At 32.5% G+C, this 15,410-nt stretch overlaps 1 protein-coding gene across 1 annotated transcript in view; it reads left to right on the forward strand.

Moving 5' to 3' along the window:
- Positions 1 to 15,410, forward strand: part of LOC132713660 (integrin alpha-4-like) — a 100,224-nt gene that overhangs the window by 34,191 nt on the left and 50,623 nt on the right. The window contains exons 6-12 of the mRNA XM_060696309.1: positions 6,143 to 6,191; positions 7,576 to 7,650; positions 9,822 to 9,922; positions 10,121 to 10,180; positions 10,720 to 10,905; positions 11,757 to 11,898; positions 12,938 to 13,051. Coding sequence (XP_060552292.1) covers positions 6,143 to 6,191; positions 7,576 to 7,650; positions 9,822 to 9,922; positions 10,121 to 10,180; positions 10,720 to 10,905; positions 11,757 to 11,898; positions 12,938 to 13,051 — 727 coding nt within the window. The remainder of the gene's footprint in view (positions 1 to 6,142; positions 6,192 to 7,575; positions 7,651 to 9,821; positions 9,923 to 10,120; positions 10,181 to 10,719; positions 10,906 to 11,756; positions 11,899 to 12,937; positions 13,052 to 15,410) is intronic.

Genomic DNA, 15,410 nt, shown 5'->3' on the forward strand with positions numbered 1-15,410 from the left:
CTTAAGATGTGTTCCTTCAATATCTTTAGACTTACTGTGGCCCCAAATCTCAGATGCATAATTTAAAGGGAGACACAAGCAAAATTTCAAGCAAATTATTTCTTAGTTTTGAATTTTTAATTCATTATTCTGTAAATGTCCTCAAAATAAATATATTAGTAAATTTTTCTCCATATAAAGAATAAAATTGTGGTTTCCTAACTTGACCCGCGTGGGTCAGGTTAGAGCGCTAGCATTTCACAATTGTTGTCAATGTAAACTCTGGAAACGTTAAAGAACATGTCAAATGAATGACTTGAGCTTGTTTCAATCATACACTATCCACAATATCTGTTATTGTAACTTCAAGGGTCTGTTCAAGTCATCTGACTTGTTTTAAAACTATTTGGTGATTCCATTGGCGTCTAAATTTTGTTCAAAAGATATAGATATATCTACGCTTTAAACCCAAAATATATAAAATTTAAACAGAAATTCATGCTGAAACTTCAAGAAAAGTCATTTTAGCGTGATTGGAGTATATAAGATCATTTTAATATTTTTGTCATTACTTTACCTTTAAATTTCCTTTTAAGATGTGTTACGAGCCAGGCGTAACGAGAAAGAAAAGCCAGCAACAAACTTGTAACAATAACAAATTTATTACAGAAAAAATAATAAAGAAAATCAAAATAACAAATTATGTGTACAAATACCTGAAGTCCAAATAAAAATGTAAAATTAAAATGTCTTATCTGATCCTGGAATGATCCTTTTTGAATAGCACAGTTAAATCCAAGTTAAATCCAAGAACACTTTAGAATAAATTCCCACAATAAAATCCACAAGAATAATTTATTTTAAAATTCAAGCTCCAATAATTCACTTAATATCCAATTTGAATAATACTCCAAATATATTGATGATTTAAAAGGTAACTGATGACTTAAAAGATCACTGATTACTTAAAAGGTAAAAGTAATGAAAAATGTCACTTTATATATATTAACTTAGAAAATTCCAGAAAAGTCTATTATGTTCTGAAGTAATCATAATCTAGCAACTTCAACAATAAAGAACATTCCAGAAGTTTCTATCTAAATATAATGCATGAGTTTTTTACAACAGTTAAGAAAGTTCTAGTACATACATGTAGTTAATGTTCTAAAAATAGAACAATGATAATATTGGAAATACCAACTGGTCAGATATAAATTATATAGACCCTTTCATTTAAGACCGTATTCAAGTTGTCGCCCTTGGATGACGTCATTGGGGGATACGGTGGACAATGCCGATACGATTAATTAAGTACAATAATAGAGGGAAATAAAGATCTTAATCCTTTCTCTTTTAAGATTGGCAGATTGAAATTGCCAAAATATTGTGTAATTGAATAAGATATTACATAAAAACGATGGTGAAATAAATAAATATGTTTACTATATAATATGGTTAACGATTTTGTTTAATAGTAGACCATATTCCTGGGTTACTGATCATGATTACCATTTTCGTTAGATTCTTAATAATGAAAATTTTACCAGGCAGTTAAATCGTACTAACTTGCTTATACCAGATATATAAGTAATGTATCTATGTCTCTGCTAATATACAATACCCAAAAGATATTTTGAGTTTCAAAAATGTAAGGATTCTGTAGTTTCGAAAAACGGCTGCGTAATAATTAATTGCAACATACTGGTTTATTAAAAATCATTTTGATTTAAGCATTACTAAGACAAAGAAAAGAAAACAATATAAATATATGTAATTTCAAAACAAAATGTAAAGGCATAAAAAGTAAAAAAATCTTTTGAATGTACATGACTGTATACTATTTGTGTCGGCAAAAAATGCACTCTCAAAAAACCGTACATCACACCAATATATTTAAGCTGGTAAAGTAATATTTTCAACTTGATACTTTTTAATTCATACTCTGCTTATCATATATTTAAAAAATCACACAAAAAAAACAACAAAAACAAGTTGTGAAACACGTTCACAGAAATTCGTTATTAACTGAATTATAATTTTACGTAATTTTGACTGTGCCAGTTGGTAGGACTCTGGATCGAGTATCAAATCAGTAAGGCATGGCCAATAAAGTCCCTAGGATGATGTATAACAAAATTCGGACCATACATATTTAGACAACTAACAAAAGTGACGTAATCTGATGTAATGTTATAACTCTAAAGAATGCACCCTGGTGATTTATGATATCACAGCCAAGTGCCGCTTGTATATACAACATAATTATGTACCCTGTTAATTAATATGTTCCGGTCCAGTACGTGGCCCTTATATATACACATCTATTTATCTATGAAATAAGTTATTGGGAGAACAGATTTTTAATATCAAAATTATCTTATCATCGTCTGTTGCGAATCTAAAATTATAAAAGTCAATGCCACATGGTTTTCGTTATTTCCGGAAAATTTATAAAATTATATCTTTCACTGGTTCTTTGAAATATTTATTTTTTATACGGCATAATGAAAAAGAATCAGTAAGTATTGACAGAATGCATTCTGTTATTGTTCTATTAAAGCTTGAAAAACAATCATTAAAAGACATTGGCATTCTTATTTTCAGGTTTGTCACAAATACGCCGGAATTTTCTAAGTGACAGAAAATAACACAGAAAACTAGAAAATGGCCATTTAAATTTATAATAGACAATTTCAGTGTGTATAGGTGTTTATAAAATATTAAAATTTGATTTAATTACTAGCTTTTTATCCTGGCATTTTAGAAAATCTAGATCTAATGAAATTTCGCTGTTTCACTCCGTAGCGACACGGATTTATAAATCCGTGGTAGCGAGAATTAATCTCAATCTTTGCTTTTTTCTATTATCTTGATATTGAATTTATGTATGCATGCGTAAATTTTTACATGTTATAATCATATTTGAACGATCAGTATTTACGCATTTAACTTTTCAATAAGCTAACTTTCTATGCGGCATGCATAGTTTTATCCCCCATTTACGTCACATCCGGTAAGGGAAGTAACTCTTCCCTGACTGTTATCGCTTAAATGAAAGGGTCTATACATTTAATATGTTGCATACATAACAGATGGATCCAACAAAAGAGTCAAATAACTTACATAATAACTTTGGTTTCAGTTTATATTAATAACAGTTTATCAGTAATACATTTAACGCTTTCAAAGCTTTACCAACAAGCTGCTACTGATTTAATGCAAAATTACAAGTATAATTCAAAACTGTACCTAAATAATTGAAATCATTCACAACCTCTAAGTGTTTGCCATTTTACAAAAATCTTTCAGAGAGCAATAAACCACCTCTCTTCCTAAACACCATTACTTTAGTCTTATCTACATTAACTTCTAGATCCCTTTAGTTTATATACAGAATTTGTTAAGTTCGATTGTGTAGGATGCTATTAGCTTAAAGACACACTTTCGAATCTGTTTTCTGGAATCAAACCTGTACTGAGCAATGAGTGTTAAGTTTATTGCTCAAGGAAACAACGACTTGCCCCTGACGGGGTTTGAACCACAATTTATATCATGCTGCAAAAATAACTCAGTGTCATCAATAAAAAGTGAAAATAAAATCGGCGAAATTTTCTCCCCTTGACGTAAGCCTACAGCATATACGAAAAACTCTGAATAACTATTACACACTTTAATACATGATTTAACTTTATTTTACATATCCTTAACAATACGCAATAATTTACCCCTAATACTAGATTTATGTAATGGTTACCAAAATGCATTTCTATAAACACTGTCAAAAGCCTTGTTAAAGGGATACTCGGGCAAAATTAATGACAAAAATTTCAAAATTATCTTATGTACTCAAATCACGCTAAAAAGACATTTGTAAAAGTCCTAGCATGAATTTCTGTATAAATTCTATATATTTTGGATTTGAAGCGTAAATATATCTATATAATTTTTATGTTGAACGAAATTTAGACGCTGACAGATTCACCGTGTAGTTTAGAAATGAAAACGATGCTAGGCTAAATCTAATAATGATTTCTATTGGAACATCACGGGGTATTATTACTGACAGTAAGTTTGTTACATTTTATAAGGTGTGAAATATAACTATACTGCTCAAAATTTGCTAAGGATCACCTTTTTGACATAGCATATTTCAGCCCCATTATCCTAATATTTAAATCATATTTCCGCTAACAATACACCTGTACGGGGATTTCATAATCGTGTACTTAAGTTATCGATTTGTCATGTACACCTTACACGATAAGCACGTGGAAAAGCATACCTATGGATATTTGGTGTTTTATGGCCATGTGCTTTCACTTAAACATTTACAAGCAACAAGACTTCCCTCGTTTTATGGTAAAACTGTGCTGGAAATTACCAAACTATGGCAAATCGACAGGTTAGACGTCGTCTTAGTGAAGATGAGATGAACAGGCGTATTGGAATGTTGGAGGCTGGCCGTTCACAAAGGCACGTTGCCCATGTCATTGGGGTATCCCAGGGCGTTGTCTCCAGGATGTGGAACCGATTCCAAATGACTGGACATGTCTTGTAAGGCCACGCCGGGGGTCGGAATCATTCAACCCGTTTGCAATGGGCGCAGAATCTTGTCACATGGACAGTTAATGATTGGACCCCGGTCCTCTTCACTGATGAGTCAATGTCTTGTGTGGACTTCACGGACAGACGGGCTAGGGTTTGGAGAAGTTCAAATGAACGCTTAGCTGTAGCATGCGTTGCAGAACACGACTGTTTTAGCGGGGTTCAGTCATGGTGTGGGCGGGAATAAGCGCTCAGGGGAAAACGGACCTACACATCATTGAAAACGGTACATTGACGGTAGTAAGGTATGTCAATGTAATCTTAGACGTTCATGTACGCTCGTACGCTGGCGCAGTCGGCCCTGATTTCATTCTTATGGATGACAACGCCCGTGCACTCAGAGCCAACATCACAAACCGATATCTTGAGGGGGCAACTTTAGTCCGCATTGATTGACCAGCGATTTAAATCCAATTGAGCATGCTTGGGATATACTACAGAAAGCCATTTCTTCACGCCACGTCCAACCAACAACAGTTCAGGAGCTAAAACATGCAATCATAGAGGAATGGGCCCAGATTCCTCATCACAAGGTCCGCACGCTCATCAGCAGCATGCGGTGGCGATGCCAGGCCGTAATTAATGTCCGCGGACACCATACTCGGCATTAAACACCCTACGCCAACCATTTCCTGATTTGCAAGATTTTTTTATTCCACTATCTTCAAAATGTTGATTTTCGTCCAGCACACTCATTCTCCAACAGGCACACGTCAAGGAACACTTCCATTGTCATTATTTTCATAAAAAACAGTTTTGAACTAATTATATTTAAAGATCCTGTATGTTTTGTGATTGATATTTTTACTGTATGAATACCACACTAGCAAAAAATTATATATGTACATATTTATGCAAATAAAACAATTTTCAAACATCGAAGAATATGTAAAATGTGTACTGCAAATATTTGTGCACATTATATTTAATCAATAAATTACAGGCATTCATTTCTTATTGGAAAATTTGACTTAGAATTTATAGAAAATATATTTCTAATTACCTCCCTTTATTTACATGAAATGTTAAATTGGGTAATATCTTTATAAATAATGCTTATTGGAACTTACAATATTGACAAATCTTAATTTGAGCATCATATTTATGAAATAAAACCATGAAAAAATTGTGTTACAGGATCTTTAATTCCTTTTAATCAATTTTCACATTTATTACAAATACACAAAAGTAACGCACTGTGAAAAAGTGATCCTTAGCAAATTTTGAGTAGTATATACTACTGCTCAGATAAAAGATTTTATCAAAATGTTTCCATTATAACGAAATATTAGCTTAAATGACAGCCAATATCACGAAAATAAAACAAATAACAGATGACATTTATAAGTAGGCCTTCACAATTATATGATCGCATTTTATAACATTTTGTATAATTAAAATTAAATTTTTACAGTTGCAAAGATGTATCGTAGTTTTAAACGAAATAATGAATGTCTTAATGTAATACATATTAAAAATCTGATATGCTAATAACTAAAAAAATGTATCTATCTTCCTAAATGTATCATAACTTTGTGACAGCTTTTTCCTATTACAGGATGGATTCGGGGATATTATTGGTGCTCCCGGGGCTGATGATTGGCGGGGTAAATATAGACTTATTAAAAGTCCTTATTTTAAGTCTAAATAATTATAAAATTGTTTACTGTAAAAGTAAAATAATTATGACAAAGATTATTCCATTGAACTCCTTACTATGCATAACATACAGGGAAACATTTCATCGTAACGTATCATTAGTGTGTCCAATAGGATTGCAGTATTTCAAATGAGTCGTAACACATTTACTTTGGTAGTTCAGCAAATCGTTTATCAGTCTAGTAAATTGACTGTTTATATTGTAAACATGTGTCAATCGGCTACGCCGCGCCTGACCAATTTAATTTTGTAAATAAGTAAATAAATAATAAACTTTAAGCCATGCTTAAGAATAGCTGAAACTTTGCTTCTGGACAGCCAATGTCCTGGTTAAAACTCCCTATGTTGGGGACGACTAAGTAGTAAAGTCCCAGCTGATCCCCCGACCCAACTCGCCAAAGCACATGTTCATAGATATATTTGGTGCCAAAGCAACACCAACAGGTCATTTGTCAGCACTGCTAGAGCAGGCTACAAGATTGATAAAGTTTTTGACAGCACGATTCCCCTGTCTCCATCAAATCAAGACAGGACATCAAATGACCAAATTACCCAAGAAAATATAGACCTCATACGGATCTCTTGGCATGTAACGGGCTGAACCCGATAACTGGGATACGTTGACTGGATGTCCACAGGTCAAAAGTAGCACGTGTGTTTTTATCACTTGTACAGTCCTAGCACTCGGCGAAAAACATCGTAGTAGTTGACACCAGTCAATTTTAGCAGTTCACTAATGAATGCCCACTCAAACGGTTACTCCGTTCTTTTGTCGGACTATTGGCAATTTCCTAAGATTTGTGCTGATATTATTATAAATTAATACATGGTGATAATTACTGAGTGTATGTTAAACAGTAATTTAAGGCTCCTTGGGTCTGATGTTTTTGTGATGTGTACAATTTATGTGATTCGAAACAAATTTGTAGACTCACGAAAGTCACGCAAATATAAAACTATCTTATCTTAACTATCTCATTTAGTCATTTATCATTAAATTATGCACACCAATTACCCATTAATCTCTTTTTTGGCTGATTTGAGATAGTGAAAAGCTTTGCAATGTTTTTCATTTTTTGGTCAATTGGCGTAATAAAATTGATAATCCCTTGTAAGCGATTTGAGCAAATGGTCAGAAATTTTGCACACGGGCTTTTGGTTCAGACCTACATACAGTAAAACAAAGGTCTTAAAAATACTTTTGATCCATTTATGTCAAAAATCCTGTGTGAGATTATTTATCAATTATCAATTCATCATGAACCAGACTGTGATTTATCACCAATTATTCATGATCTAGATTAATCGATTGTTCATAAATCATATTTTCAGGTGCGTTTAAATCGTATAAAAAGCATTGGACGGCACGGCTTAGTTTTGATTACACTACAAACACGATGTACTTCGGTAGGTAGTCTAAGATAATTAAATTATAACAGCAAGTTCTTTGAGTTGTTTGTATCCTTTTACACTGAAATATCAAATGATCGATAAATTTAACACTTTATAATAGAGATGATAAACGTTTGCTCCTCACAGTGGTGGGTTCGCTTTCGACCAGAGTCCTCAGATTCTTTCATGAGATGAAGCTATTTATAGCTAGTTTAGGGAAAAATAACCCATTATTCAGGACTTTTGTATAAAATTAAGTGTTTGTATACTTTTTCTGAAATCATATAAATTTCAAGTGATTACTAGTTTACGCAATTTTACCTTCCATGCGCATACCTGGCAAGAAACAGAGCTACCCTTTTCGGAGATGTATGATAAATCGTTTAGTCGTAACTTCCGAACTAGTTCTTTAGCCAAATCTAAGTGTCAACAGAATATAAGTATGGTCATATATATTTTGTATTTTTTGTAAGCTCTGAATCGAGTATCAAAAAATGCTTTATCGTCGAGATTTAAATAAAGTTTCGTTAAAACGTGATTTCTCAGTGAACTCTGAACTTTACTTCTCATCATGAAAGAAATATATTGCCAACCATGGTGCTTAATTAAACAGCAAGTATAGGTTAAAGGTTATATACAGAGTTTTAAGAAATTTATTTTCGAGGGCGAGAAAATTACTCTCTTAAAACTCTGTATATAACCTATAACCGACTTACAGTTAGCCCCGCCTTTTCAAATCGAGTGCACTATGTAATAGGCGGAGTCCATTAAATCAGCTCATTTAACGTATAAATTTAATATCACTTCGTTCGCTCAGTTGAGTTACAGCACTGTATGGTAAATATTTCGGTATTTAAACAAATAGAGCGGTTTCATTGGCAGACAAATTTTGGCGAACTATGCAAGACGGTATGCCCCTTCTGATCTAAAAATGACACCACTCTGCCACATTACTACACATAACATTTAAGTAGCGCATAACATTTGACCCTTTTAATGCCAAAAGTTTTATCATAAAAGCAAGTAAATTACTATATACTTTTATGGAAAAAGTTGAATAAAGTTAAAATAGAAACAAATATTGTGTTGCAACCTCAAATGTACATACATGTAGGTATTTGTAAAGCAGTTATATAATTGCTATGTCGCTATGGAAAGTGTGTGCAAAATAAACAACTGTTAAATAGAAATGATATAGGAACATCAACTATTTTTTCTTAATTGACTTTATTTTATTATTAAATTTAATATTTATTAAAGTATGATATGGCTGCATGTGCAATATTAATAACGTTAACTCTCTTTTTGGCTGCAGGTGATAATAATAATACATGTTGTTTTATCATGTTGACAATAATAATGTCAGAAACACTGCCATTTATTGTGAAAGATTTGTGATGGGCATTTTAAAAAATTCGGGTGCACTATAAATGATATATCAATCAGTTTTTGTATGGATTTTGTTTTTTAAGTTCTTGTTTTAAACATGTTTCTGTTGATTCATTTGTACATTTATATTAAAAGATGACAGGTAATGTAATCCTTCTGTCCAAAATCCCTGCCATTTCTCCATAAAAGAACGTTAAAATCCCAAAGTTTTAAACAAAACACCTTTTCCATCATCATAGCCATAAAACAGCTACTTTAAGCACGTGTTTAATGTTTAAAAACACGGGAAGCGTTAAAAATAATGAGCAAGTATGCGCATTATGTTAATAGGCGGTGTCCATTAAATCGGCTCATTTAACGTATAAATTTAATACAAAACAGATGAGTTACAGCAGAGTTATGGAATAAATTTCGGCAAAATTAAACAAAATAGAGCGATTTCATTGGAAGACAAACTTTAGCAAACTGCAATCCAGAATAGAACGCAGATGTAGCGTCTACAATGGCAGTTATATTTTATAATATTTCTTTATTATAGATACTGAAATTATGGAATTATATAATATTTATTACATACTAGTAAATTCTAGACAACTGATTCCAGAACAACTTTAACAATATTGATCACAAAGGTTTTAATTAAATATTAAAAATTTTCGAATAATGAATAAACACAAAATGTAGAATTTTGGTATTAACACACTTTTTATTAAACACTGGTGTCAATTTGCATATCGGTTCTTTATCGTTATTCAAACTGCTAGATATTTTGAGTTCCATCAAGCATTTTACTGCAGGATATGCTTTGACTGTTGCAAAGTTTTGGAATGGTGAAATGGTCATATCTGGAGCCCCTAACTGGAATGATCCAACAAAGATGGGACATCATTACGGAAAGGTAAAAAAACAAAACAAAAAAAAACCCCACATTTTTGTGTATGTAAAATTAGGGATAAAATCAACTGGTACTTTACGGCTTTTTTCTGTCAATTTATCAATATCGTTTATAAATTATCAACTTGATTTAATAAATTTTTAAGATTGGATTACGTAGAAATATGTGCAATTAAATGATTATATTTGTTTTAATTGCCAGGTGTATCTGTATAATGGAAATAACCAAGAATTTGCGCTAGAATTTGGTTTCCCATCTGCTGTAAGTGTTTTTAATGCTTCAAGATAAGATAAAATTGTATTTCATACACTGGTGTGTAAATAAAGGCGTCCTTTGAATCACGCCATTCTTTGAAGTATTAAGTATATTTTATGCTACTTTTGTATTTATATTATGATAATATTATGTTATAGATGTGTAAAAAAAGAGCAATAAAATATGTTTAAATCAAGTATATTTTAATAATAAAAGCGTGCCTTGTCAGACAACGTTCAAAGTCACTGATGTATTAATTGAAGTTTTCGTATACATATGCAATAGAACAACGAATGTTGTTTGGGTTAAACTTGTTTGAGGCAGTCCGAATGTTTGGATGCCTAGCCGCCTGTGTGGCTCTTGCTTGTAGTGACATCTTTTTATTTGTGTGTTTTTAATCTAATTCAGTGATTTAGTTTTAGTTTACTGATTAAAAAAACAAACAAAGTTTTTGCCATCGAAAATAAACAAATAAATAATTTCATTTATAATATTTCTACAATCTATCAATCAAAATTATGTTTTCATTCTGTTTCAACAAATAGCCATGTCCTGACCAAGATAACCTGGATTTGAGAGAATTAATTGACAAAGAACAAACTGGTACCAAGTTTGGTGCAGCACTCGCTGCTGTTGATGTAACAGGTGACGGATATGACGAACTGTTTGTTGGTGCCCCGTTCTACACTGGTGACAATCCGGAAGAGGGACGTGTTTTCGTTTATAGTTCAGTAAGAGTATGTCCTATTGCAGAAAGAAGTATTTAGCAATCTCATATTGTGGAAAATGTAACTCATAGAATAGGGCTCTATGGTAGAGGCATTCGCTGGTTTCTAATTACTTTCCCTACCTAGGTGCGTGTTCGATGCCAGACCAAGAAATTTGAATTATTGGTGGTTTTACTTCGCAGCAAGCTCTTGAATGAAATGATGCAAAATGGGCATCACGTTTGTTGTGGAAATACCTATCGGGTGTCAAAACGCTGATATGTAAAAAGACTACTTGAAGTTAAAAAAGACTACGATGTGACTGTAGAGATACCAGTTACATTAGTCCCCTCTTGCGCTTATTGTAGGTCATTAAATATTAAAGTGCTATCACCATAACAACTGAAATGAAAACATCAAATACCAAGGTCACCATTAATGTTCTGAATTGAAATGTTTTATGAGCATGTATAATTTGAATTTTGAACATTCATGTAACTTATTTGTTTTTCTTGAATTTGTAGATTTTCTAAACGTCTCCCGATGTACTATATATATTGGATAATTATTGCTTTCAAGTTTGCTCCTCTTAGTCCAAAGTGGATTCGATATCACTCTACAGTGTTAGCGTTTGTGTTGGCTCCTCAGTTAGCAAGAAGCTCGAATACTTTAATGTTGTTTCTTATATGGAATATGTTTTAAGGACTATTATTTCTTTCTCTTTAATCGTGGACCAATCCAACGGATGTGTTCTGCTCTTCCTTACCATTGTTTTATTCTTATTATAAGACAAAAGAGACCTTAAATATCGATATAATAAATAGTGATTGTGTAACTTGGGTTTAACAATGATAATTGTTCTGTTGTTTTTTCAGGACACCGGAACCAGTATCTGTGGTCCAATAGGAATTCTTTCAGGTGGTGTTAATGTACCTTCATTAAAGGGTAAATCTTCTTTTGCTCGGTTTGGTGCAGCAATCGCATCCATGGGTGACCTTGACCTTGACGGCTATAATGGTAACTTAAGATTTTAATTTTTGAAAGATTTGTTTTCGATAGTTATTTCTGAACGATAAAATAACGCTGAAATTGAGATCCTTTAACACATTTTTATGGTTTTATATAATAAATATGATGCTTAAATTAAGATTTGTCAATATTGTTAGTTCCAAAAAGCATTATTTATAAAGATATTGCCGAATTCAATATTTCAGGTAAATAAAGGGAAGTAATTAGAAATTTGTTTTCTATAAATTCTAAGTCCAGAAATGAATGCATATAATTTAATAATTACATTTAATATGTACAAATATTTGCAGTACATATTTTTACATATTCTTCGATTTTTGAAAATTGTGGTATTAGCATAATTATAAACATAATTATATAATTTCACGTAAGTGTAGTATACAACCATAAGGATCTTTAAGTAGTTATATTGCGTGGGTATGAAAGTAAGGAAGGTAGTCTAGTACTGGTGTAACTCTCCAGGAACGATGGTCAGGAAACTACCAGCCTATATGACTGAAATACTGTTGGGAAAAGGCGTAAAATGAAACAAAAAAAAAACAAACAAACAAATGAAAGTAAGGAGGTATTTGGTTGCATGTAGGCAGGAAGGTAGTAGGGTGGCAGGTTGAAGAAAGAGTGGAGATCGGTTGGTCGGGCGTGAGCGCATGTGGCTTAATGCGTGCGGAGGGAGGTAACAAGTTAGGCTTAGCTATAGGTAGGAGTGTAGGAATGTCGGAAAACGGTAAATAGATATGTATATTTAGGAAGGGCACTGTTTTGATTTTAAAGCCTCAGCTTTCAGTTTGATGGATTTATATGTCAAAATATTGAGAATTTGCTGCCAAAAGTCACACAAAATATTTCATTTAAAATGATCGCTATAAAAACTGTAAAGGTTTTTATCATCTTTTGAATTCAAGAAAAACTGCTTTTTTGATAGAAAGGCACATAATTTCAAAACCTGTTAGGGATAAAAATCTATCCATTAATATTTATGAAAATACTAAGAACCAATATGTATATATATATGAACTTTATTTTACAGAGGTAGCTATCGGAGCCCCCTACGAAGATAATGGGACAGGTGCCATATATATCTACCCAGGAATTGGAGAATGTAAATGCGGAATGAAGGACCATTTCACCCAAAGGATAGCTGGTAAATTACACAATCTCTTTTGATATTATTCTCAATTATTCCCGATGAAGACGCCATCATTAATAACACCGACTTACAAATTTATACATTTATCCCTGATAACAAATAAATTATTCAGTGATATCAAATTACTTGTATTTTCTGATATAATTATAAAGAACATTCTCTCTTAAAATGTAATTTCAAAGCATTTTTTTCCTGAAATATAATTATGAAATCACTTTTGATATCAGATAATATGGACATGTTCAATAATTATAAAGATTAGAATGGCTTGGATGACGGGTTGGTATAGTATATAATTGCGGGTGCCTGAAACCAGATTAAGTTCCAGATACACGTCTCTCCGTTCATATATATAGATAATTATAGATAATGCATCATCAAAGTAAATAAATGGTTGCCTTTATTATAACTACAGTTTTAAATAAAAGATATACAAGATTCAGAATAAATTTCAGGCATAGACTTAGTTAAACGAAAATACATAGCTGAAAATTAAAACGTATTCAAGAATTACACTCTGCATTTTGTGTGTGTGTGTGGGGGGGGGGTGGGTTAAAGGGGCATTGCACAATTTTAACGCATACTCTTGAAAAAACGTAGTGAGGAAATTATCTGACGTTTTGCACTCAAACCTACATGAATTGTTCCACAAAACGCGCACAACAGTTCCAGCATCAGTGGAGTTCCTTTTAAAATAAAACGTATAGGCCAATCTTCAAAGTGTTTTCACTAGGAATTTACTTTCCTCAATAACATAGTGTCAAGTCTTGTTTTTTTTATTATCATAAAGCTTCCGTGAAATAGTTTCAAGTAGTTTCTTTTAATGATAAAGCATACATGAATTACGTAAATTAATCATATATGTCGATTGTCCTGTAAAAACAGATTAATTAGAGAAAAATATCTTATTTATAAAACAAGATGGCATGGTCATGTACATGTATGTTATCCTAGCCATGCACCAACTGTATGTAGTTAGTTATGCCAACCAAGTTATCACTAATTCTTTGATATCTTCCAAGATTAAAAAAAAAACATGGCTGATTTTGCCATTCAAACCCAATTTATCTGTATGCAAAATTGAAAAGGATAAAAAAGTCTCAAACTTCCGATGCTAAATGTTGAAAACTTGTTGAACAATGAAACACAATAACCTGGGCTATTTATCTGTATAGGTAACTATATCTAGGCTGTTATTAGTATCTGTAACAGTAACCAAGGATATTTATCTGTATCGGTAACTATAACTCAGGCTTTTTATCGGTATCGGTATACAAATGTATTATAACCCAGGCTATTTATCCGTATCTGTAATTCTGACCCAGGCTATTCATCAGTATCGGTAATAATATCCAAGAATTTTTATCAGTATCGGTAGTTATAAACCAGGCTATTCATCAGTATCAGTAAATTTAACCCATGCTATTTATCAGTACCAGTAGCTAAAACCCAGGCTACGTAGCATTATCGGTAACTACATGTATATCCAAGGCTTATTATCAGTATCAGTAAATTCAACCCGGTTATTATCAGTATCGGTAAATATAACTACGTTTTTTTTAAATCAGTATCAGTAAATATAACCCCGGGCTTTTTATCAGCATCGGTAAATTATTTAATATAACCTGGGTCATTTATCAGTATCGGTAAATATAACCCGGGCTATTTATCAGTATCGGTAAATATAACCCGGGCTATTTATCAGTATCGGTAAATATAACCCGGGCTATTTATCAGTATCGGTAAATATAACCCGGGCTATTTATCAGTATCGGTAAATATAACACGGGCTATTTATCAGTATCGGTAATTATAACCCAGGCTATTTATCAGTATCGTTAACTATAACACAATGGGCATGCTAGTTAGTATTTATCAGAATCGGTAAATATAACCCGGGCTATTTATCAGTATCGGTAAATATAACCCGGGCTATTTATCAGTATCGGTAATTATAACCAGGCTATTTATCAGTATCGTTAACTATAACACCATGGGCATGCTAGTTAGTATTTATCAGTGTCGTTAAATATAACCCGGGCTTTTTAATAGTATCGGTATCTATAACCTAGGCAATTGATCTGCATCAGAAACTGTAACCCATGCTATTCATAAGTATCAGTTACTCTGCTCCAGGCTATTTATTATCATCGATAACAATAACACTAGTTACCTGCCAATGTCTTCCTCACAACGAGGTCATGGTGCTCACAACGAGGATTAAAGCAAAAAAGGGTATATCTTCTTTCTATGAAGACTTTCAGATAATAATTTACGCTGAAGACTTGTGGGCATCTGTTTTAGGTTAGAATGCACAAAACGTCACCAGAATCGACGTTTTTAATGTTAAATT

Source organism: Ruditapes philippinarum, unplaced genomic scaffold (genome assembly GCF_026571515.1).
Source record: "Ruditapes philippinarum isolate M1 unplaced genomic scaffold, ASM2657151v2 ctg304_1_1_1_1, whole genome shotgun sequence".
In the NCBI taxonomy this organism is placed as follows: Eukaryota; Metazoa; Mollusca; class Bivalvia; order Venerida; family Veneridae; genus Ruditapes; species Ruditapes philippinarum.